Below are 24,297 nucleotides of genomic sequence, written 5' to 3' on the forward strand. Positions count from 1 at the left end.
ATAGGATTTTTATGTGGTAAATTTTGACAAATGTTTTGTATGCTTGATAGATTTCATTATTTTATATTTTCCTGTTCATCAATGAGCATTTGAGCTCGGGGTCAGGAAAGGAGTTTTGGTTTCATTTTTTTCTTGCGAGGGTAAAAAGAGTTTTATTCCTTAGATAGATGCAGAATTAGTCAGCTGGCAAAAGCTCAGCAATATAAGGTGGGCAATTTTGTAGCCAACAAGCCATGCTACACTCTACTCTCCCATGGTTCGCGAGGCAATTTGCTACTTTGTTTTGATCTCTAGAAATTTTCATAGGAAAAACTCTCTACCAGCTAAGAGGTGCTTAATCTCCGTGACTAAATGACCATAAGCCAAAAACTCTCTACCAGCTAAGAGGTGCTTAATCTCCGTGACTAAATGACCATAAGCCGATTGAATTACCACAGGAAAGTCAAGCTAGCGCTAGACCCTCCCTAATTGCATGTAGTTCCACTTCGAGGGCATCGTTGCAAAAGAAGATGTGTCGATAACCAGCAAAGATCAGGCTTCCATCCGGATTCCTTAGGACCATCCCGACCCATCCCGCAGCAGGAGCATGTACCGCCGACCTCTGTTTTCTGATGAAATGTACCCAATTGCAGTGAGTAAAATAAGAGAGTTTTACAGCACCAGGCAGCGGCAAGCTGTTGTATGTATCATGGGGGCAACGGAAAAGTGGAGCCCGTCACAGACCACGCAAGAATTTGTTCATCCAACGGCCAACACACTCCCATCTAAAATAAATTAACCGAACATATATTGGGTGCCATCTTCACCCGCAAAAAAAAAAAAAAAAAACTGCTCTCTTCTAAACAACCGCGATCTCATGGCACGTAGCTCTCAATAATCCGCAAGCAAATCATAATCAAAAACTTTGGGAGTCTAGCCGGCTGACTGCAATATGCGCCTGCAGTGTGCCCTGGACTGAAGCTGATCCTCTGCCTCGTTTTAGGCGCCATGCGTCGGCATCCAGTTTCAGATCATCTTCTCCTAATAGAAAGGAAGCTGACATCCACATTCAGCAAATTGAAAACTTTTGAGTAAGCACACTGAACAAATATACATACCCATGGACCGCTTGCTCTATAGCTCATGGAGATGATAAACCAGCATGCTACTGCTGCCCCATGACCATGAGATACATTATCTTCATTTCAGACAAAACCCACAACTAGTACCGGGGATGGGGGGCACTTGGTTAGCTATGGCAATGACACAGAATATAAGAAGAACCTGCATCTGACTTCAAGAGGGGGTATTTTCCCCGAAACGAACATTGGATTCAAAATCCCCCCAATATGAGCGCCACTTCTCTTACAAGATGAAAACAGCTTAGCTACTGCCATCTCTGGACCGTCAGTATCCTATTACCAAGAATTCAAACGAGAGTCAGATGTGCAAAGGTTACCGAAATAGTCAAAATAATACGAAAATGGCAGGTCTAATTTATGTTACTCAACGAAAGAAGAAAAGGTAAGTTTTGCAAGGTTCCACCGTCTCATATTGCCAGAAGACGAGTTAGACATTCAGCTACCTCATAATACCAATCTATAATTTGAGATACTACTGGCACTGGGTATAAGCCAACTCAGTAATCTTCTGAATCCTTGAAAGGAACCACTTTAAATTGTAGCCTAAATGAGGACCTGAAACAGGTTGAAACCAGTAGCCGGTAGTTGCACGTAATAGTTCAGTTCAGAAACCAGTACAGATCAACGGAGGGGAAATGTAGAATCATAACCTATGATATATGTCCAGGCAATAATACCGAACATAATAATTATTAAAAAAAACAAGTCTAATGCGTCCGTCATAACCGTTCAGAAATGGTAATCGTATCAAAAGTATTAGTTTGCTTGTACTATATGACATCATCACAACACAAGGGTGGATTAAAGTAGAACAAGCATTATGGGCATCTTCCTTCTGATGAAAATTTCGAACGAATAATTATAGCGAAGGGGAGAAAGCACACAATTGAACGGTAATATAACTACAACTATGGCCGCAACAACATAAAGCATGAAACAAAGTACCTCCTGTGATGGGTCTGACCCAAATGGTGTGCATGGTTTCCCATTTTGCTGACACGGTATCTTCAACAAGGAGATAAGCAACTTGCAAGGACCACCTCTCGGAATACTGGTGGAAGATTCATACCATGTAATCATCTCATCGAGCCATTTGTTTACATTCTTTGATGCAGTACTTCCACCAACAAGAGGACCAGGAAGTAAATAAGTGCACTACCATCAGTAATCCTTGAAGCAAATAAAGAGGGAAAAATAACTAGTGTTAACTGCAACGGCAACCTGATAACTCCAAGAGTTCATGTTACACTGTGTGTGTGGATACACTGGGTTTTACTTGTGTGGCATAAAATGGACCCAGTGGCTCTCGAACTACAGTCCTAACAGTCATCCAGATATATAATACATCTAACATTATAAGTAATATTGTGAAGGAAACAACATGGCCTATCTTCTTGTGCTTGATAAAGCTTAAGTAATATAAGGCTTTCAAAAGGTGATAAAAATTCTGAAGTAGCCGTAAAACTGCCAAGTATTTTCAGAACGCGAACAACATTATTCAATTTTGAGATCAGATGTCCCTAGAAAAAGTATAAGCCAATAGGCCATCCAAAAACATAGAGCGGGGGAAAAAAAGCTGATACAAACCACTACTAGTAAACAATGACATGCTTTCTTGTACAGTCAATATCTTATAAACAGAGCAACTGCAGGAAAACGAAGACTACCACCTTAGAAGAACTAAGAGGAAGGAACCAACAAACTAGTTCAAAACTGCATCCTCGGCAGTGATCTACACATTGTGGCCATCAACAATTCCACAATTGTTTCCGCCATCCAAAGGGAAATTTTGAGACTTCAATTAATAATGACCAAAATGAGAACATTTTTCATGGAAAGGTAGTTAAGGATTGCACTGAAAACTGCAATGGTCGTTGAGAACATAACGATAGAGTATCCAGACATACTCTATCACTGATATTTGAAACCATTTGTAGAAATACCCTGATCTCACACACTCTTGCTTCTATTACGTGTGTCAATATGATATGAGGATGGACATGTTAACCGTAGTGCGATGCTTCTCTACTGGAATGGTGTGATGGACATACAAAGAAGTCACAATCAAATTACCAGTTTCATATGGAAATAGCGACACTAAATTGACATGTACCAGACATAATAGAGCAGACAGCCAAGATCCAATTAGGCAAAGAACACCGAAACAGAAATTACTAGCTCACTGCACAGAGTGTAAAACTCTGTTGCGCCATACACAGTTACCAATACTCATAGCCCGTTCTTGGTTTATGTAAATCTGAAACTGAAAGGCACTTCCCCTCTACAAGCATCGGCATAGTCTTCAGCGAGGTGGGGTGCAGCTTCCTTGTGAGGACATATGAACCTCTCCATGAATACCTTTTCGCTGATACAGAGCGTATTATAATAGTCCCGATCATGATCTAGAAATCCATTTTCCTTGAGATACTTTACAACGTAGTGCCGGGGTTTGATCCGGCCCTCCAGGCTATAATTGAGCATGGCGGGCCGATGAGCAATGTATGCTGGTTCCAGCCCTGCCTTGGAGATGAGGAACTCTGAGATGCCCTGCAGCCTGTCACTAGAAAAACTCAGCATCCCTGGAGACTTGGACAAAGCAATGCGCACCTCAGCATCTGACCACCTGAGCATCTTCTTCAAGTGCTCCACTTTGGCGGCGATCTTCTCCTTGCTGAGGCGTGCAACAGCCCACAACGCGTGCCTGAACATCGCAGAGCCACAGGGCACACCAATACCTTCGGCGCGTGCCGCCACTGCCCGGACGCACTCTAAGCTTGAGGCAAGCAGCCATGGTTGACCGATACACAACTTGGCAATGTCGCAATCACCTAGCCCGCACTCTTTAAGGAACGCAACATTGGGCTTGACCACTGTCTCGAGGTCGGCCGAAACAAGGCATAAGCCGCGCCTGAGAGCAGGGAGGAGGTTCTCAAAGGAGCCGAAGAGGTGCAGGTGGTATTGTAGATAGGAGACGATGGATCTACATCGGAATTTGTCACGGGAGAGCGAGACGAGGCGCGCGATGTCAGAACGTGACAGGCCGAGGCCGGTGAGCCCAGCGACGACGGGGGCCAGGGTTTTCTCCACTCTGGCGCAGAGGAACAGCGGGTCCTTGGCGACGAGGGCGGCGACGTCGGCGCCGGAGAGGCCGAGGCCGGCGAGGAAGGCGAGCACGGCGTCGGGCTTGGAAGGGGACTTGAGGTGGGAGAGCTTGGCCGAGGCCTTGAGGGCCTGTGCTCGGGTGAGGCCGCAGGTGGAGACGAGGTACCCCTCCACGTCGAAGCTAGGGTTCGGGAAGATGGCGGGCGCGGCGGTGGATATGAGGCGGCGGAGCTGGGAGGCGGGAGATGCGGAGGGAGACGAGAGGAGCTGGGTGAGGAGGCAGCACCTGAGCCGGAGCATGGCGGCGCCGCGGAGAAGGAGATTGGCGGCGGCGGCGGCGGCGAGGGAATGGGAAAAGCGCGATGGCCGGTGGTGGAGTGGTTTGCGTGGGTGTGGTCTGATCTCTGATCTGGTTCGACCCAACCCAGACCCAAGTGGGCTCCCACCCGTCAGTCTCACATGCCACGTCATACACCATAAAAAATACGTATATAGATTCCAAATGTGAAAATACATTCATAATTTTAATTCGGATTGACCGACTGAAAATCAAAAGTCAGTCACCCCTTTTCCCATCTCCACCGCGAGCCGCTTGCATGAGCGGCGTCGGAGGGGCAACCCTAGCCACTCAAGACCCTCCTCCCGTGCTCCTAGGGCGGCGTCGACGGTGATACCAACGGCGGTGGTGGCACCCGGCCCGTCAAAGATGACGGCCGTGGGTTCGACGCGGTCCGATGGGCCTCCCTCGGGCAGAGGGAGTGGCGTCAAGTGGGCGGTGTGGGGAGTCCTCTAGTGTGGCGGTGCACGACGAGAAGAGCACGAAGCAGTGGAGCGTGATTGGGAGCTAGAAAATGAATGGGTGGTGCACGATGGTCCTCCAGAAGACGTTGATGTGGGAGGCGGCACGGTTGGGCTGTGAAGAGGGGTAGCGGTGTTCGACCAGATGACATTGCGCGAGCAGCAGGCGGGAGGCTGCGGCGCGGGAATTGTTGGTGGCGATATTGACTGGAATTGGATCCATTTAGTGTCGAGCAGGGTCCCTGTCCACCTAGAGTTGTGTGATCAGCTCATGCTTCCAATGTCGGCGGCCTTGGCGTGCTGGTGATAGAGGCTAGGATGTAGGAGGTGGAGATGGAGTGTGTTTCCTCGGCCGTACAAGGTGTCGATGTTCTGTGCCGCTATGGTAGATATATTTGTATATTGAGTATTAGGAGTGGTGTTATGTAGGTATTTGTGGTCATACAAATTGTATATGGAGTAATATAGTCAATATTGGATATTGTGGTGGTAGATATATTTGTATACCGAGTATTAGAATTAGATTTTTTAACAAAGTAATTAATAATTAAACCTATATGTTTGTGTCTTCGTGATCCACAATGTCGTAAAATTAATATGATGAAATAAAAAGGGATGTACACAAAGGCAATTATTCCTAGCAAGTTGATTCTCAACAAATGGATAAATTTTGAACTAAAAAATTATAGTCCATTATAAATACGTGTGGTGTATATGTTTTGAGTAAGATCTACATTTTTTTCATGGTAGTTAGCCATGCTAATTAATTGTCACATTATATGTCTTTGGAGTTGTAACTCCGATTTGATGGTTTCTCCTTTTTTTAAGAAGATTCTTGGGTCGATTTGGTTCTGTCGAGGTTCTTATTTTTCTATTTCCATATAGCGTGAAAGGCCTTGTCATTGCAAGGATATATCTGCTGCTCCTTGGATTCACATGATGCCATGCTCCCAAGGCACCAAGGCCGTTAGTTATATTTTTCATCCAATGCTCACAGTGATAGCACCCACCAATTTGTAGAATACACCCATAATTGAGTGTAGTATTGAGTATATCATATGACACAGAATGAGAGGTGGGGATTTAGAGGTATGATCGGCTCGGTGGAGGAGACGACTCGGACATGATAGGTGATGAGTTAGTGACCCCAACCGTCAGTGTGGATGCGTTTGGGCGGCGAAGACGGGTGGATCGATAGGGATGTAGGGGTGACTAACTGAAAGAAGAAGAAGAAAATTCAATTGACCCCTTTTATCTTAAACTCTAGGCATAGAAGAATGCGGTAGATTTTACATTGTCATTAGTTATGTGGTAAATTTATTTTTATGGTCTGCCACAAAAATTCAATCGGTCATATTGAACTTTCATCGGGCAAAATTAAATTCTTCTGCTATTAACCTTTCTAGTGGCCAATCCCCAAAAGTAGCATGCGACCTTAATTTAGGCCTTATTTGGTCTGCAAGATTTTTAAAAACTCAATAATACGAAAACATAGAAATATGATAGGAATGCACACGCAAAACTGAGGAATGGTTAACACAAGAATTCTATCAGTTGGGTGTTTGGTTCACAGTAATTGAAAAAACATAGGAATCCGAATTAACATGATCAAATAAAAGCCAAATCACACTACCTCAACAAAGTATGAAGTCTACTAGTATCGCCCTGTGGAATCCGAGGGTCTTCCCAAATTCTCACACTGTCTCCAAAACCAATCCTCCATACCACTCCTACTTTTAGCAGCTCTAACATCTAAGAATACATTGCCACGAGTAGGACATTTGGCCCTCCACGTTGTTGATAGGAAATACATGGGAGAAAGAGCAGTGGACACAAGGGTGATTGAAAACCTCATGGTGGTTGAAGTAGAAGAGACAATATGGTATGTGGGGCGGATGACGAGAGGGTAGGCTATGTCAGTTGTTCATGCACAATTTTTTTTAAATGAATTACTTTTTATTCTGTGGCAACATGCGGGCATTCAACTAGTGTATAATAGTGACATTGTTTTAGGAAAACATTGATTCCCCATATATTTATTTATACATGCATATTGATCTATGTTGCCTCTTTGCAAATAGGCTATGAATCCCTCTTGTGCAACCATGTCAGAGTGCTTCACAACCTGTCTTACCCTATAATTTCTCTCTCCAATTTCAATATTTAGAGCTATGCACTTCATGATGTAAGATGTTACTGGGCTAAATGGAAATTTAGAGCTTCATGCACCTTTCCCTATTGAAAAAATGACCATCAGCAGGATGAGGATGAAGCGTCACACTCGATGCGCACCATGGATGAAAACTGTATCTACTGTCTACATTCTATGAAGAGTATCGATATATAAGTGTTGCACGTGTACAATGAATCGGATTTTTTTCCAAGGAGAGGTGATATTCTTTCTGTTTTTACCAAAAAAATAATATTCTCTCTATTTTTTACTCCGTAAAAGGGTATTTTCTCTGTTTTTACTTTGTATCTAAGTTTTGTCATAAGTTAAATTATTCAAAGTTTGACAAAGTTTATCAAAGGAAAGCACATATTAATATTCACGATGTCAAATCAATATCACTCGATCCATCATGGAACTCTACATCTTTCTCACATTGTGTTCACCAGCGACGTTTGCTACTCTGTTGTGTTGGTTTTATATGGCCTTAACATAAGGACTTCTCGTCCGTCTATCACATCAAGTTTTGTCGGGCTCCGACAAGGGAGAGGCAATGACGGGGCGGTGCGCCTTCAATCCGCTTCAGTTTTTATAGTCGGCACTATAGTCTATGGATCTAAATGTAATTTTTATATTGTTGCACTTGTATACTACGAGGCGTACGGTGCGGCAGCGATGACAGGTACAGCAACGGCCTCCGTCGGCCGCGTAGCGGTCCGGTCCACACGATCCCTCTCCATCCGTCCACTACAGAGTACAGACAGACTTGTCCCACTCCGCCGCGCGCGCAGTGCACGCTCGGCATCGTCGTCGGCCATGTCCGCCCACCTCCGCCTCCTCACCGCCGGGGCCGCGCTCCCGTTGCCCGCCCCGGCCTCCCTCCGGCGGGCGCGGCTGCTCCCGCCCGCGCCCCCGCTCCCCTCCGCCCGGCTCCTCGCCCCGCACCGGCGCGGCCTCTCCCCGCACGCGGCCGTCCGCGTCGTCCGATGCGCCGCCGCGGCGGGCGCGGCCGACGGGGGCGAGCGGGAGGTGGGGGTGGAGGCGATAGCGGCGGACGGCGCGGGGATATGGGCGCAGGTGCGGGACGTGGTGGTGTTCGCGGGGCCCGCGCTCGGGCTCTGGATCTGCGGCCCGCTCATGAGCCTCATCGACACCATGGTCATCGGCCAGACCTCCTCCCTCCAGCTCGCCGCCCTAGGTAAAACGCTCCCTCCGCTCCGCTCTTGGCTGCATGTGGTGTGTTGCGCGGCATTGGTTTGGGGGAGGGCACTGAATGTGCAGACGCATAGACTATCTTCTTCCTACCAAACGCATCCTAATTGCCAGTATGGTGTAGTAGTACTCTGACAAATTGGGATATGGAACTGAATGGATTTGCTCAAAACTGCTTCGTCATCTCAACCGATTTCTTGTGATTGATAAACTGCGGCACGCTCAATGAATTTGATGCATTGGCCCATCATGTTGTTTCAGTTAACTGTTTTTTAGTAGTAGAAAACTGTCTCACTTCAGTGTAACATGTGCTCATTATGGCTCTCATTTCAGGGCCCGGGACCGTGTTCTGTGACTACCTATGCTACATATTCATGTTCCTGTCCGTCGCAACCTCCAACATGGTGGCCACCTCCTTAGCTAACAAGGTGCGTGCAGCTTGGAATTTTTTCTTTTTTCCTCGCCTACACATATCCTTGGTCTTATATGACTTTGCAAGTGACGGCGTGTTTTCGTGTGTGTGTGTGTGTTGGCTGTGTGCATCATACCTATGCAGAGGCTGGGTGTGTGCTCATTGTGTTAGCTGTTATGTATCCTCTTGATGCTCCATCTTGAGCAAATAAATCCACCCTTTTTCGGAAAAAACTTGTGCTAGATTGTTAATTTGCAGAGTTGCACGGAAATATACTATTAATGCGTTGGCAATAATGTGGGACAGGGATTACCAACTTAGCTCTAGAGTATGGCCCCGCGTTGCATTTTGGGTAATATTTTGATAAGAAAAAGTAAGCTGGATAAATCTTTGCAAAGTCTCGTTCTTGCAGCCACTTGGCACATATATATACCTTCTTGCTCTATGTGTGATTTAATCCAGTTACAGCTACTATATGCAGGATGAAGAACTTGCACAGCATCAAGTGTCTACGCTGCTATTTATAGCTCTTACTTTTGGTATAGGAATGTTTTTGTTCACTAAGATTTTTGGGGTTCAAGTATTGACTGGTAAGTCTTTGAAACAAAATGTTCCATGGGCTTGAAACTATCATCTTATTTGAAGTGTTGGATATTTTGTATTTTCTAACGAAGTGCTGGAGGACTACTTTTGTCATTAGATTCTGTAATTCCCTGCCATCTCACTTGAAAAGTCACTTTTGCCTTCACCTTAGACTCAGTTAAGCTTCAAGTGCTGTTTAAAATTGGGGTCATGTAATGCTTTTATCCAACTGTTTGGCTTGTTCCGACTTCATTACCTGATTAGGGCGCATACTTATGAAGAAGATGCCCCTGTACTTGTTCTACCAGTTTAGTGTTTTGCATGCACGATGAGTCATGTTTGGTTCTACCCATTACATTTATTGAAAATTCTTGTTTGGTGTGTTCTACTTAATTTTACCCTAACTCGTGATTTCTTAAATTTCTTTTCAGCCTTTACTGGATCAAAAAATCATGAAATTATTTCTGCTGCTAATACATATGCACAGGTCAGTATATGTTGACCGTGTTTTAATAGTTTCACGTTTTAGGCTATTTTTCCGTTGTTAGTTGACTAATGAAGGGAGGTCATGTTTCACTGATGTATAACTGATACTTATTTTTTTGCCCTTTCTTTACTCGAGTATAACCAGCCAAACATTTGCTAAGGTAAATGGACATGACTGAAAACATCAATGCCGTGATGTATCTGAAATAAAATCTAACGGGTTTGCACAAAAACTATGAAACATGGGAAAAGGAAGGGAGGTTACTTAAACAATCATGCTCACTTGAACTCAACTAGAGGTGCAAAAAACCAGTCATAGTGTATCATTGATACTGTGAATCACATGCTGTGTGCTTAGTTAACTCTGAAATTGCTTATCATCATAACCTCGTAGATACAACTCAATTTTTCATTTACCTAGTTGGTCTCTGTTATACTAATTTGATTATTATGTGGTTGGACAGCTTGCATAGGCCATTTCCCTTGCGTTGTTAGTGATGTTACAAACTTATAGTTCTGACTTCAAGGCTTATTGTGGAATCTTGTTTTGTATGCTTGTTCTACTGTTCAAGCATCTTCTATTATAGGATATGAAAATGAATTTGATTGTTTCATGAGAAATAACAGAAACTCAATTTCAGATTCGAGGTTTTGCATGGCCTGCAGTTCTCGTTGGCTTAGTTGCCCAAAGTGCTAGGTACAAACTGTGCCCATTCCTGTTCTTTTATTGCATTGGATATACTTGTTTCTTTGAATTTCTGTTTCTTGTGCGCCTTTTTCCTCTGACCATTTGTTTTGCTGAACTACAGATTGTGAAAGTATATAATTATCACTAATATTGTTTCTTCCAGTAATTTTATGGATGTAACATTAGGGTAACAAAATTGAAGTTAGCTCAACTCAGGAAATAAAATTATGAAATCTGTTTCTCTACATGTAGAATCCTAGCTCTTGTTTGAATGTTTTTTAATTTGAATTCATGTCGTTAGGGACACTGCATTACTATATCTATCTTAGCAGCTACAAGAACTAGTGGAACTGTACATGTTGGAATGTTAGTAGACATTTGGTTTAAGCCTCAAATGTGTCCATTTTACTACCCTGAACAAAGTGGGTGGTTCACATTACCCCCTGATCTATTTTTCGGTTCCTTTACCCCCCTAAACAATCTCATACTGGACAAAAAAACACCCTAAGTGGTTTACCCAGACCGGATTGTGACGTGGACACGGTCAAAGGTGGTATTTGACCTGCAGGTGGGTCCCACTCGTCAGTTTTTTAAAAAAAATTCAAAGAAACAGAAGAAAAAAAGGGGCGGCCCCCTGCTGCAGTAGCAGCCGGCCACAGCGGCGGCGGCCGGTGCGCGTGGAGCCGGCAAGTGGCCTGGCCGGCGCCGGGGCGGGCAAAGACAGTGCGCCGAGCGGGGGAGGCCGGGCGAGGCCAGGCGCAGCGACGTGGGCACGGCCAGTGCAGAGCGGCGAGGAGCGGAGCGGGGCGCGGACGGGGACGGCGGCGCAAGCTCGGGGAGGAGGCGGGGCGGCGCAGGCGCGCGGCCGGAGCGGCGACGGGGTGGATGGCGGTGGAGCCAACGCCGCGGAGGAGTGAGGCGAGGTGAGGACGAGCGGGGTGCGGCGACCGGGGCGTGCAACGCGCGGGGGCGGCCGGGGACGACGACGCAAGCTCGGGGAGGAGGCGGGGCGGCGCAGGCGCGCGGCCGGAGCGGCGACGGGGCGGATGGCGGCGGAGTCGACGTCGTGGAGGAGCGGGGCGAGATCGAACGGGGTGCGGCGACCGGAGAGAGAGAGAGAGAGAGGCTTGACAAGGGGGCCCCACCAGGTCAAAACCGTCGTTGACTAGTGCCACATCAGCAACGGGTGGAGACAAACCAGCCAGGGGGGTGTTTTGTTCGGTTTTGGTTTGTTTAGGGGGTAGAAGAAGCCGAAAAATAGATCAGGGGGTAAAGTGAACCACCCACTTTATTCAGGGTAGTAAAATGGACTTTTTTCTATTTCTAAGTATGTGGTTGCGTTAATTGCTACTTCCTCCGTCCGGAAATACTTGTCTGAGTACAATAGTACAGGCAACAGTAAACAATTCAAGGTCTTATATTTGATGTTGTATTACAGTATCTTGATTGGATGCTTCTCTTATTATATTACATTTTTTTCTGTAACTCAGTCTAGGCATGAAAGATGCTTGGGGTCCTCTGAAGGCATTGGCAGCAGCTAGTGTTATAAATGGCGTCGGTGATATATTTCTTTGCTCTGTATGTGGCTATGGAATTGCTGGTGCCGCCTGGGCTACTATGGTTTCACAGGTGCGCATATTTCCAGTCTCCTCCACATGTCTCCACGTTGCTGAAAATCAAGTTTCCACACCTTCCCTTAAGCAACAATACCTGGTTAACTAATGTTTCTACAAGTACATTACTTATTGATGCACGCCACACCATGTCCAGATGGAACACATGCTCTTCTGTTGCTAGTTGTATTTTACATTCCAGAAATCCCATCATCTCTCCACTCTTCATGATTTGTAATCGCGCTACACAAATAGCCTCCACCTCTAGCTTTTCGTGATGTTGCTCACACTGCCAATTTATTTGCAGGTTTGAGTTCTCTGCTCACATGTTTTTGTATAACTAGCTAGCTTGTGACACATGCTCAGATTGTTGCAGCTTTTATGATGATGCAAAATCTAAACAGTAGAGGTTTTCGAGCGTTCTCATTCACAATCCCATCGACAAGAGAGCTTCTGCAGATATTCGAAATCGCAGCTCCTGTTTTTGTGACAATGACATCCAAGGTATCATTCTTTTGGGTTATTAATGATCTGTGTCCTTTCCTTGGCTTTACTGTAACTAATTGTTTCAATCTTCTTCAGGTAGCATTTTATGCATTACTTACATACTCCGCGACTTCTATGGGAGCAATAACTCTTGCAGGCCATCAGGTTCATACTTTTTAGCTTATGGAATGCTTCCCTATGAAGACATGTCGATAAAAACGTGACAGCATACATTGCTTACTTTATCTCGTGAAGGTCATGGTTAATATCTTATGCATGTGCACTGTTTGGGGTGAGCCCCTGTCACAAACTGCACAGTCGTTCATGCCGGAGATGATATACGGAGCTAACCGCAATTTGATGAAGGTACCTATCAACAGTGCTCATTTTCCTCTGAATATCATAATTTTACTTGTGCGGTTGTGCCCGTGTTGATACTTTAGCAGGAATATCAGCACGTATCCAAGAATCTGTGCAAAGTTGTGTTTGATGAACATGTATGCTTGGGCACTTGTATTTTTTTACACTTTTCTTTTGTTTGGTTAAATGTATCAACTGACATGCAAAACATCTTTTCATCGGTTCAACAAAGTAATTTCACAAGGAGCTTCCTTTTTCAGTTTTGTTTGAAATATTTTGCATGAAGATGCTGAGATAAGCCAACAAGTAATTACCAATTTTATGAGGGGCCAGACTTATCTGGTCAAAACAGAGCTGAATGTGACTTATGCCATTGACAAGACATTTTGAAAGCCTAGAAATGAAAAAAAAAGGAGTTTATCTAAGATTTCTGATATTCTTATTTCGATAGGATCCATCAGAAGCTTGATACTGTTATAGTTTTGGTAGATTATTATTTCTTAGGACATTAGGCGTCTTGACTGAATATTGAAGTTCTGACCTGCACATGTTGCATAACAGGTTTCATACGTTTAATTGGTATACACCTACCTTCTTTTCCTTGTATTAGAGCAAAAGCTGCTGGTGGACCCAGCACCACTATGCATACTTGAAGGCTTGAAGCCACCTGTGCTGCACCGATGGTGCTTTGATTGACTAAAGTAGTGGAGCTGCATTTTACCATAGTTGTTTCTACATCAAATCGTATAAATATTATGTTCATTACTCTGAATGATACTGAAGGTACCTCTAATCTAGGCAAGGATGCTACTCAAGTCCCTCGTAATGATTGGAGCTATAGCTGGACTGACTGTGGGGACAGTTGGAACGATTGTTCCGTGGCTTTTTCCTAGTCTGTTTACCAATGATCTACTGGTTGTACAACAGGTCTGATATACTGCTTTAATTTTTGCATGTTCTGGAAGTACTTTCGATACAGATTGCTCCTCAGAAACTATCAGTATGCCAGTTGTCTATGTAGATGTTGTTTCCTAGTATCTACAACTTGTTGTGAAGGCTATCTTTACCATATATTGTCCTTCCCTGCCCCTTCGCTGTGGCTTCCATGGCATGGTTGCACCCAGATCCACAGGGCTATCTAACCGTGGTCCATGGCATATACGAATCTGCTTGCTAGTTTATTGCTAATCCTGATGTTCATTTTAGAAGGCTGTCTTCCATCATATCGATCTAGTTAGGAATTGTTTGCTGTCTTTGGAGAACTGGCTTGCATGTCATCGTGGAAATCTCCTATCGTGACACCTTGCATAACTTGGTTTCTCTGCAGAAGCTTTCATGCTTTATTTCCATGACTACCAGAGTTTGGTGTGCGAAACTAATAATTCAGCTGCACTACTTTTAACAGATGCACAAAGTGCTGATTCCATATTTCACTGCATTGTTGGTGACACCTTCAGTACACAGCCTTGAAGGAACATTGCTGGTAAGTTGGTATACTTCATTTGGCTGGTCCTAGCATACCACCTGATACTAGGCCATCATCAGCAGTGTAGTAATTAATGCGGTATCCATCTTGATTTGCTATGATACTGCAGTAACAATTAACAGAACAAAGGGCCTATTCTGCTAAGTTCATAAGATCAACAGCTGAAAACCTAACATTGGCTGGATAATGCGATGAAATGTCTGATGGTTATCTTTCTGTTCTCAGGCTGGAAGGGATCTCAGGTATTTGAGTCAATCAATGGGTGCATGCTTCAGCATTGGAACCTTTCTACTACTGGTAATGCTCGTTTCCTTGTTTCCTTTTTCTGTGTGACCTCATCGGGGTTTTGGTTTTTATTTTTCTTATTCAAATAATTATAACATTGATAGAGGGTATGCCAACTTGAAAAAAAGAAGGATCCAGAACTTTTGAATATGAGGTCCGAACCATGGCAAAATAGGACCACAATCTGCTCTGTATCTACCCCTGGACACTGTGAATGCTCTTAGTTGATAAAGCTATGAGTTCACTGCCCGGCAAGTAAAAGAGCCAAAATTCAGCTGCCACCTTGAATAGTTCTTCTGTTTTCGGTTATTCTTTTAGAAGCCTTATGTTAATACTCTTCTGATAATGATGACTTTTCTTTTCTTGTTTTGTCTTAAAAGCTTGTCCGTGACAAATTTAGTAGCTTGACACTATGCTGGTGGGTACTTGTCTTCTTCCAGTGGGTATGTTCATTTCTATGTATCATGTGTTATATTTAGAATGTAACATCTTATGATAGCCCTAATTTAGTCTCTTTGAATATTTTTCCCATTTCAGAGTCGGTTTGGAAGCGCTCTACAACGGCTTGTTTCTCCAACGGGCATGTTGTACAATGAAAATTTCAACCAGCCTGAGCATGTCAAAGTGAAGGCCACATGAGTTTGAAACGAGGCGACAACAAATACACGCATATTTGCAGCCCTGGAAACATCATTCAGCATTGTCTGTTTCTAACCACCATCGGTTGTAATGTGTTGGTCATGAGATTACATTGGCTGCACATGATAAGATTGGAAGCAAAGTTCAAGACCTGCTCAATGTCTTCAGGTCTAGGAAGGTCAATTTGGCTCTAGGGTAGAATTTGGTCTCTTGTAGTATCTTTTTGTCCTAGGCGCCTTCATCTCATGCTTTACTGCTGCAGAGAAGGTTACATTGTCCAACACTTGCGACTGTAAAAGTGCAGTTACGCAAGCATGTAAAGAATTTTGTCTGCTTAAGAATTACAAAATGGTCAACGATGTCCAAGTTTTTTGTTACGAAATGAAGAAAGTATGGATGTTGAAATTATCCTGGAAAGTGAGATCCTTAAGTTTACCTACTGTGAATTGTCTGTTTCAGAATTACAAAATGTTCAACGATGTCCAAGTTTTTTGTCACAACATGAAAAAATATTGACGTTAAAAATATCCTGGAGAGTGAGATCATCAAATTTCCCTATTGTGAATCCATGCAGTTGCATGCCATAAAGAAGGTTTGAGATTGCTCTTTCCAGGTGACCACAGCATAGAACATGAGTGTGTACTGGTCACAGTGAACTCATTGCAGCCTGCAGCTGGCACAGCTCATCTTCCAGCAGAGAATAGTCCTACCAAATCAGTTTTCTCTGCGACGAATCACGGCCCATCTTCTGGCAGGTGAATGCACCTGACCCAATTTCATCTTTTCTTCAATGCAACCCAGTTCATTCATTTATTCCGTTTACCAGAATGTTCAAACAGTTCATCATCTGTACCTTCACCTTCCTGGCAGAAATGTTATCTGAATTTTCAGGTGTTTCCGATGTTTAATTTTCATAATTGTAGGGCTCGAAAAGGGTTGAGCAAGGGTCATCATCATGCTGCAGCATGACAGCGGCTCTCTCAAACTCCTCCCTGATGATCCTGATTGTCTGCCTGTCGACTATGCGGCCCAAGTCATGGCCAGTCTCGAAAGGGTCCTCGATGCAGATAAGATGGCGGTCGTTTCCGATGCGAGTCGTCCAGTTCTTCTCCTTCTTGCTACATGCCGTTGCGACATCACACCAGGTGAGAAAAAAATGTTTAAACTCTTATAAGCTAGATGAAATTAGATCGATATTGAATTCTTTGTTTGGAAGAAGATTGCTGGTCTTTAATTACCTGATTATCTTCCCCATGCGGATGGAGATGACATCTTTCCTGTAATCGTGCTGGAATGCCCAGTAGTGGAAAAATGCCCAGAGTAACTCCGCAATGGTCTCCTTGTTTTCAGCACCAAAATCACGAAGCTGATGAACTTCGTCAAAATAAACGCATTCAATGTCATCAACAACCATGGTATAAGTGGGCTCCAGAGCCTGAAAATGTGGGGAAATGAGGTAGCATTAGTTGCATCAGGATGAAATCGACCAAACCGATGCATATCATGAAGCTGGAAACATGGACAAGAACTTTGATGTTCCTTATGACTTACCTGGTAACTATAAATACAGCAAACGAAAAATGATGAAATATGTGGCAAAATAACCTACTAAGAAAAATGAAAAGAAGAAAAGAAAATTGACCAACCATAACTGAATGATGGTGATGAGCCATCCAAATACAATCATCCATATCATATGCATGCAGAGTGTCAAATGGGGCAAATCCATGACGACTAGAGCACATAATTCTACCATAAAATAAAAGAAAGAGAAAATATTACTATTTTAAAAAGTAAATAAATAAATAGGAAAAAAAGGTGGATTTATAAAAATTAATAAATTTTACAGAGTGCACTTGGAAGTTCAGTAGTTTCTGCATTGGCCCAGATAAGATGATTTATGAAGAAGTTGATGCAACAGAAGTAAGGCACATACCTGCAAACAGGGGAGAATCTTGGGCTCTCTCAGCTGTAAGAAACTGATGCACATGAGCACATATCTGCAATTTTACATAAAACAAATGAGTCAACCATTCTTCTGAGAATTCATATAAACATAATTATCTCAGATGAATCCATCATAAGCGTTTAACTCACGCATAGCTGGAGAGGGTTCCGCGGTATGTCTCATTGACACCCCTCAGTTTGGCCCAGTGCTTGACAATGGAGGCCAGCTGAAGCAATCTACCATCTATCTGGGCATAATCCTTGAGAAGCTTTGTGTTTGCGACAGCAAGTAGATTGTTGATGCAAATGTCACAAGAGAAGCCACTTCCTGCATCCAACATCCTCACAATGGGCACTCTAGCACTGGTAATCGCCTGCGAGGATGATAGAGGATCAAACCAACAGCCCCAATTTACAGCAAATTCTGCAACAACAATTATGCACAGCCCCAATTTACAGTGAATTTTTACAACCTCAATTTACAGCCTCAGTTTACAGTGAATTTTACAACAGAATTGTACAAATTGCAAAGCTCCATATAGTGAAGGCTTGCTTACCTCCACACTGTCGAAATTATCGCCGCGCAAGATCTCCGCCAGCCGCAGAAGAAGCTCCACCTCGCTCCCGGTGCCGATATCGATTTCGAGGCAGACATCGACGTCGCTGTGGGAAGTTCCAAAGGAATTGGCGCATGATCCGTAGAGATGCAGCTGGGCGTTGGGCCATTCTTTGCTCACTGACTTTGTTAGGGAGTCGATGAGCCGGCTCTGCTTGGACATGTGATCCTCTGACGGCTTGAGGGATTCGTAGATGGAGAGCAAGCCGGGGGCGAAGGTGCCGATGTCATGGCGGCATTCCATCCACCCTGTGTTTGTTCTGATTTGCAGCCGCCGTGATTGATTCGACTGCGACATGGTGTTCTGCAGAGCAAAGAAACATGACCAGTTGAGCTAAAAAAATTGTTTTGGGGGGCAAATCATGATCATTTGAAGAGGAGGAGGATTTTTGGGGGTTTCCACTACCTCGCTTGACTGCTGGCCGCCGTCGCTTTCATGGCACTCTTGATCGCCGGCGATGAGGAGAGAATCCTCCAATTCCTCCCCGAGACGCCGGCCATCGCCGTCGTCCGGTTCCAGCTGCTCTTCCCCTTCGACGCTCCCCCCGGCCTCATCTCCGCCCGCGTATCCCCCACCCACGGCCGCCGGGTCGTCGGCGTCGCTGCCGCCACTCGCGCCCTTCCTCTCCACGGCAACCCACACCCTCTTCTCCCTCCGCGCCGCCGCCGCCGCCCGCCTGTCCCCGGCGCCGGCCTCGCCTCCGTTCGCCTTCACGGCGAGGCCCCCGCCCGCCTTCCTCCTATCGGGGCCCGCGCGGGCCCTGTTCCCGGCGAAATCCCCGGCCCTCCGCCTCGCCTGGCCGCCCCGGCCGGCGGCGAAGCGGCCCGCATTGCGCGCGGCGCCGGCGGCCGGGTGGACGCGCCGCGCCGGAGGGACTGAGAAAGGGGGCGGCGGCTGCGGTTGCGGCTGCGGAGGGAGCCAGGCGGGGCGCGTGGGGGCCACGATGAAGAGGCGCTCGTCGGGCAGGGCGCCGGGGGGCGGGTCCGGCTGGGCGGGCGCGACGAGGCAGTGCGGCGGGGCGAGGCGGGCGGGAGGGGTCGGCTCCGGCTTGGGGGCCGGGAGGAGGAAGCGGAGGAAGGCGCCGCCGGCGAGGGGCTTGGCGTCGCCGCCGGCCATGGCGCGCGGCGCGGCGAGGCGGCTGGGGTGGTGGTTCGCGATTCCCGAGAGCGTGCGAGCGAGGGAGGAAGGCGTGAGGTCGGTCGTGGAGTGTGTCAGTGCGGGAGCGCCTCTTGGACGCAGCGTGGCGTGACTCTGGTTGGGTTGCCGGGTTTCGGGTCAACTCCCTCTCTATCGATGGAAATAGAAGCATGTCCATATTTCACCACCAAAAAATAATATACTAAACGAAAACATAATGTAAAAATAATTTGCATGTAGATATTTTTCCCGAAGAAACACCGAGTACAATGTAGACGCACACCATCACACACAAACACACATTCATACGGGGACCGAAGGTCGACGATCCTTTCAACACATCTCACATAGATTCAGTCATTTTTGTGACAATAATCTCTTTTTGATGTTGTAATGATATAAATCCGTCTTAATGAGGCACACGTGGCGTCAAGCAGGGGCAGAGTTAGGTGGGTGGAAGGCAAGGCCCATGCCACTTCAAGATTTAAGCTTAGTTGTATACAACTGTATAGCAGTCATAAACAGAAAGTAGGAAAGAGAGGGAAAACCCCAGCCTATATATATATATCACATGATCTTTGGTTGCCTTCTAGACGCGTTACTTTGTTACGCCTAGAGTTTGGCCCCTCATGACCGTGGATACAATGCCTTCGCTAGCCACCCAACAACCCGTTTGTTATATGGTTTTAAAGAAGTATGTTTTGTGCATTAAGACACTCTATGTAGTTTCTCATATATAGAAGTTTGTATACATACATATATTAGTATTAACATTTTTCATCTCTTGGAAACACATAGTAGATAGAGAAAAATGCATAAACCGTGTGTCACGGTTTTCTCATTGCAAGAAAATCAATGCTCAAGTCCTTCAAAAAATTATGGATGTTTCATGTGATTTTTAAAATTGATAAAAGGGAGAGGTTATCTCTGCAAAGCAAAAGATTTTCCTCACGTGGGACTTAGAATCCTGTGGAATTTCATGTAGGATAACATTCATATGCATGTTTTGGTGGTCTCGATCTTCAGTCCAAGGAGGCTACATAGGAAAATTTCTTCTCTATCATGATAATGTAAAGTTCCTTTAGAAATCTTTCACTTTCTCGATATATAATTTGCTGATGTAGGCTCGCTCATCCTCTCGTGACTAATATCCTCTTGCGAATAATCATATAACGTATCTAATTCTGAACATGACGCGACACGTGTGCCTTTGAATCAACGGGGACCTAAAGTTTGTAACAGAAGTACTCCTCCACTAGAGTAACATTACCAAATGCATAAGAAACCCTTCCATTGGAGCGCAGAATTCTCATAAGACAAGTAATAAAATGCACGATTGAAAATGACACAACTTCTTGAATTTTACAACTTTATAAGAAATCAACACACTTGGATTTATGTGTAAAGCTCTTTGTGTGTTCTACAAGATTTTTTTGAGAGTTTCGAAAGCATAGAAGATGCATGTAAGACACATGGAAAACCCCCTGAGGCCTAACATGTGTGTTAGAAATCTTAATGAATCAGGGTGTAGGAGTGCAAACCATAGAAAACTGTGTCACCCTCAGGAGATCCTCAGCCGTTGGCCCCTGAGCGAGCGGTCTAGATGTACCATCGTGATAACTTCTGCACAGCACCTTATAAAACAACGATTTCGCGGTTGGGCCAGAATTTCCGTCAAAGCAAGGGTGCAAACCACAAAAGCTTAGGGTTTCTTCCAGAGACATCCACGCTGCGGACTCTTCCCCCCAACCTTCATCCACACCCACCGCCCCGTGAAGAATCCGGCGGCGGACGGCGGACGGCGAGCGGCAGCGGAGCAGGTCAGCGCGGCTTCCTTGGTTTCCCGTTCTCGCTCTATTGGCTTGAAAAAGGTTGGTGGATTGACGCGTCTCCTTGGTTCGTGTCGCATCGATCTCGGCAGAGTCAGTCAGAGTCGAGGAGGGAGATGGCGGGCATGGGCGAGATGTCGATGAGGCCGCGGCCGGGCCCGCCGATGCACCGCGGCCCGCCTCCCATGGCGCGCCCCCGCCCCGAACCCATCGACCGCGAGAAGGTCAGCCAGCCCTCCTCCGCAACCCTAACGAGTTTACTTGTTATACTAGCTAGTGCGCGGACATATACTACTAGTATGCCGATCAGCAGCACTGTTCTTAGGCTCGCTAGGTTTTGAATTTGGAGGATTGCGAGGACTGATCGATTGAATTCTTCTTGTGCAGACCTGCCCTCTCCTGCTCCGGGTTTTCACCAAGGTAAAGCATAGTGATGCCTTTTCTTTTTCACTCTTTCGTGTTCCTTTTAGCGCGCCTAGGGTCGAGAGCGGCTTATGATTTCCTCAATTCGCCTGGTTTGTGCGATATCTGATTGGATCTTCTGGTGCATGGGTGGTCGGTAGCAAAGTAACCTGAAACGTATGGTGCTGTCTGAATGAGGGTACTAAAACACGGTCCATTACAACTGTGCTCACGTTGTTGCGTTTTTAAGGATGTATAAGTTCTGTTCCTGGATGGTGCCGTGTAGATCGGTTCGACCGCATGACACCTGTAGTTGAGCAGCACTTGAAGTTGATTAGGTGTTTAACTGTAGTTTTGGCAAATAACTAGCATGGCTCAGTAATACAGCGGAGGGTCCCAAAAATTATTTATCAGAATGTTGGTTTGTTTGATAGGCCTTGCATACAGTTTTAATTCAACATGAAACCTGGCTAATCAGGGGCCAAAAGGCGTGTAAACATAGCTAGACCCATTTATCCGTAATAAACTCTAAGGATTGAACATATAAATCACACATTTTGGATGTCGCAATTATTAAATCTTAACAAAAAATTTCTGAAGGCCATCAGCAGTTCAGCACTAAACTATTTATCATGGCTGACAGACATGCAGTTCGCAAATTCCATTATTTTCGAGCATTCTAAGTCGCTACATGTCATACAATTTTCCAACCTGACAATTTAAACACCACATATGTTCATTGCTGTTGGAACTATGAGCTCAATTTAAGGGGAAGTACTTAGCTGCCAATGTTGGGTTCACCATCTTTGGCTGAAAAAATGGACGTTATTTTTTAGGAAAATGGATGCTATTCATGTACGCACTGGATTCTGCATTTTGGTTTTCAAGTCAGCTATGACTATTCTTAATCCTTGCCAGGAAGAATGGTAGTAAGCATGTACTCCCTCCGTTCCTAAATATTTGTCTTTCTAGAGATTTCAACAAGTGACTACATACGGAGCAAAATGAGTAAATCTACACTCTAAAATATGTCTATATACATCCGTATGTGGTAGTCGAAATCTCTAAAAAGACAAATATTTAGGAACGGAGGGAGTAGTGCTTAAGAAATCTGAGAATTTTTTGTTGTGGGTGATCTGGAAAATAGACAATAGAGATCCTTACACTCTCCAACTTTTATCTTCTGTAACAGTTCTGCACGATGTCTTAAGAGTGCAGACTGCAGATTTGTGAATAAACACACAGTAATACAGAAAACTGATCCTGGTTATTTTTTTTCCAGGTTGGTGGCCATCACCTAAATGAAGAATTTTCTGAGAGAGGGAAGGAGCCAAAAGATGAAGTTCAGATTTACACGTGGAAGGATGCCACACTCCGGGAGCTCACTGATCTTGTAATATTACATATCTTACATCTGACATTTTTGGGCAATATAATTTAAATTGGAATTTCATAAAATACCACTGGGTGTGTGTGATATCTATAATTAGTGCTTGAGCCTCCATGTCAATCACATTCTATGTTTTAAAATACCACTGGGTGTGTGACAGTATGGTAATCCCAAGTACTTGGATGATGGTCTAATCGGCACAATTTTGATCATGTTTCAGGTCAAAGAGGTTGCTCTTCCAGCAAGGAAAAGAAACGCTAGGTTATCTTTTGCTTTTGTATACCCGGATAAGAATGGTCGTTTTGTTGTCAAACAGGTAAGATCTTGACTGATTTGTTTCTTCAATACCAATTTACAAATGCCAACCAAATTTATTGTTGCTCCGTACATCACGGTACCCAATGGTGATAAGCTAGCGAATTAGTTGTTTCTTCAATAGTATTCGTAATTTACAAATGCACAGCACCCTGTCCTAAATCCTAAATTCCTGATACCTCATTCACTCCTTTATGAATGCAGGAGATATTAGTTCTACTTTCAGGAACTGAGTTACATCAATAGCAGGATACATTATCTATTAGTTCTGGTTCTCATTACTGTTTATGAGCTCATAATCTTGTATAATTCCATTTGATATTAAAAGTCTCTAGTGCTGTCTCCTTATTCCTGGTTTGGCCTAGTTAGTAGCATGATGAGCTACTACTTGCAGCTTGCGCCGTTAAGCAATTATGTTTCAACTATGCGTTCCTAATAATGGGCAACAACATAACCCTAGGCCATATGACCATTACAAAGTGTTCCAGACCGAAATTGATGCTTATTAGTCCATTCAGCATGGTGCTTAAACTGGCAGTTACATCCACAAAATTCCATTGTACAACATATGTTCCCTTGCATTCATACATCATCATAACTGTTGAAGTTCCAACCTGTGATAACTCATCTTGTTGGACATTGTGAAGGTGGGTTCGACCTTTTCATATGGTCATGGAAGAGGGGATGATGCCAAATCTCTTGGGGATCTTGGCTTCCAGGTATGCACAAGTGCTGCATTATGTTATTCTATTCTTTTTTTCTTGGTAGGGACATACTGTTATTTATTATGCTACCTTGGTTTGCAGATAGGTGATTACTTGAGCGTGTCGATCATGTGAGCCGTGCCGTCTTGCAAAATAGTGTGCCTGCTGCACACCAAGCAGAATAGTTTTCCTGCTGTGCTATTATCTTGAGCTGTGCGGGCGAGGGATGAAGCTCTCCTTAGTGGTCGCCTGGTAGGGAACTGGAACCAGAACTGTCTGTAATAGTGGCAACTTTCGAACTAGTATTTGAGACTTGACGCTTGAGACATCTGATGTGATTGCTTCCTGTGTACCTGTTCTTTGTGGTTGTCGCTCTGAACGAGAGTACTCTTTGAACTAATGTTTCCAGCAGAACATATGTAAACATAGGTGTGGCGCAGCACTTTTGAGACTGAATTTACCGAATAAATGATGAGATATTTAGCTAAATCAAAGTTGTACAATCGATACCAGTAA

The 24,297-nt window shown here is 44.7% G+C and overlaps 4 protein-coding genes across 5 annotated transcripts; 2 read left to right on the forward strand and 2 right to left on the reverse strand.

The window, feature by feature from the left end:
* Positions 1–649: 649 nt before the first annotated feature.
* LOC125513073 (transcription termination factor MTERF8, chloroplastic) lies at positions 650–4,632 on the reverse strand. Of its 2 annotated transcripts, XM_048678123.2 has the most exons (4): positions 3,745–4,632; positions 2,067–3,675; positions 1,098–1,394; positions 650–1,020 (listed from the first exon to the last, which is right to left on the reverse strand). In XM_048678123.2, exons 1-2 carry the CDS (start codon positions 4,521–4,523, stop codon positions 3,369–3,371), a joined length of 1,086 nt encoding a protein of 361 aa, XP_048534080.2. In that variant the 5' UTR covers positions 4,524–4,632; the 3' UTR covers positions 650–1,020; positions 1,098–1,394; positions 2,067–3,368. The 2 variants fall into 2 exon arrangements, with proteins under 2 accessions (XP_048534080.2, XP_048534076.2); XM_048678119.2 differs by having other exon boundaries at positions 2,067–4,632.
* A 3,297-nt stretch (positions 4,633–7,929) lies between these two features.
* On the forward strand, positions 7,930–15,848 carry LOC125517313 (protein DETOXIFICATION 46, chloroplastic). Its single transcript, XM_048682509.2, has 14 exons — positions 7,930–8,389; positions 8,737–8,831; positions 9,297–9,405; positions 9,829–9,884; positions 10,525–10,580; positions 12,062–12,200; positions 12,551–12,688; positions 12,767–12,835; positions 12,926–13,036; positions 13,829–13,957; positions 14,436–14,513; positions 14,742–14,813; positions 15,182–15,244; positions 15,339–15,848. The coding sequence occupies exons 1-14, from the start codon at positions 8,008–8,010 to the stop codon at positions 15,438–15,440; spliced, it is 1,599 nt and encodes a 532-aa protein (XP_048538466.2). The 5' UTR covers positions 7,930–8,007; the 3' UTR covers positions 15,441–15,848.
* Positions 15,849–15,858: 10 nt separating this feature from the next.
* Positions 15,859–19,258, reverse strand: LOC125517312 (UTP:RNA uridylyltransferase 1). The gene is made up of 6 exons (XM_048682508.2): positions 18,410–19,258; positions 17,945–18,307; positions 17,538–17,761; positions 17,377–17,440; positions 16,679–16,875; positions 15,859–16,558 (listed from the first exon to the last, which is right to left on the reverse strand). Exons 1-6 carry the CDS (start codon positions 19,118–19,120, stop codon positions 16,345–16,347), a joined length of 1,773 nt encoding a protein of 590 aa, XP_048538465.1. The 5' UTR covers positions 19,121–19,258; the 3' UTR covers positions 15,859–16,344.
* A 1,543-nt stretch (positions 19,259–20,801) lies between these two features.
* Positions 20,802–24,275, forward strand: SAP18 (SIN3 associated polypeptide P18). The gene is made up of 7 exons (XM_048678225.2): positions 20,802–20,961; positions 21,063–21,194; positions 21,358–21,390; positions 22,655–22,765; positions 22,983–23,078; positions 23,725–23,796; positions 23,884–24,275. The coding sequence occupies exons 2-7, from the start codon at positions 21,087–21,089 to the stop codon at positions 23,914–23,916; spliced, it is 453 nt and encodes a 150-aa protein (XP_048534182.1). The 5' UTR covers positions 20,802–20,961; positions 21,063–21,086; the 3' UTR covers positions 23,917–24,275.
* Positions 24,276–24,297: the final 22 nt, after the last annotated feature.

The sequence above is a fragment of the Triticum urartu genome, chromosome 6A (genome assembly GCF_056163025.1).
Source record: "Triticum urartu cultivar PI428250 chromosome 6A, HENAU_Tu73, whole genome shotgun sequence".
Classification (NCBI taxonomy): Eukaryota; Viridiplantae; Streptophyta; class Magnoliopsida; order Poales; family Poaceae; genus Triticum; species Triticum urartu.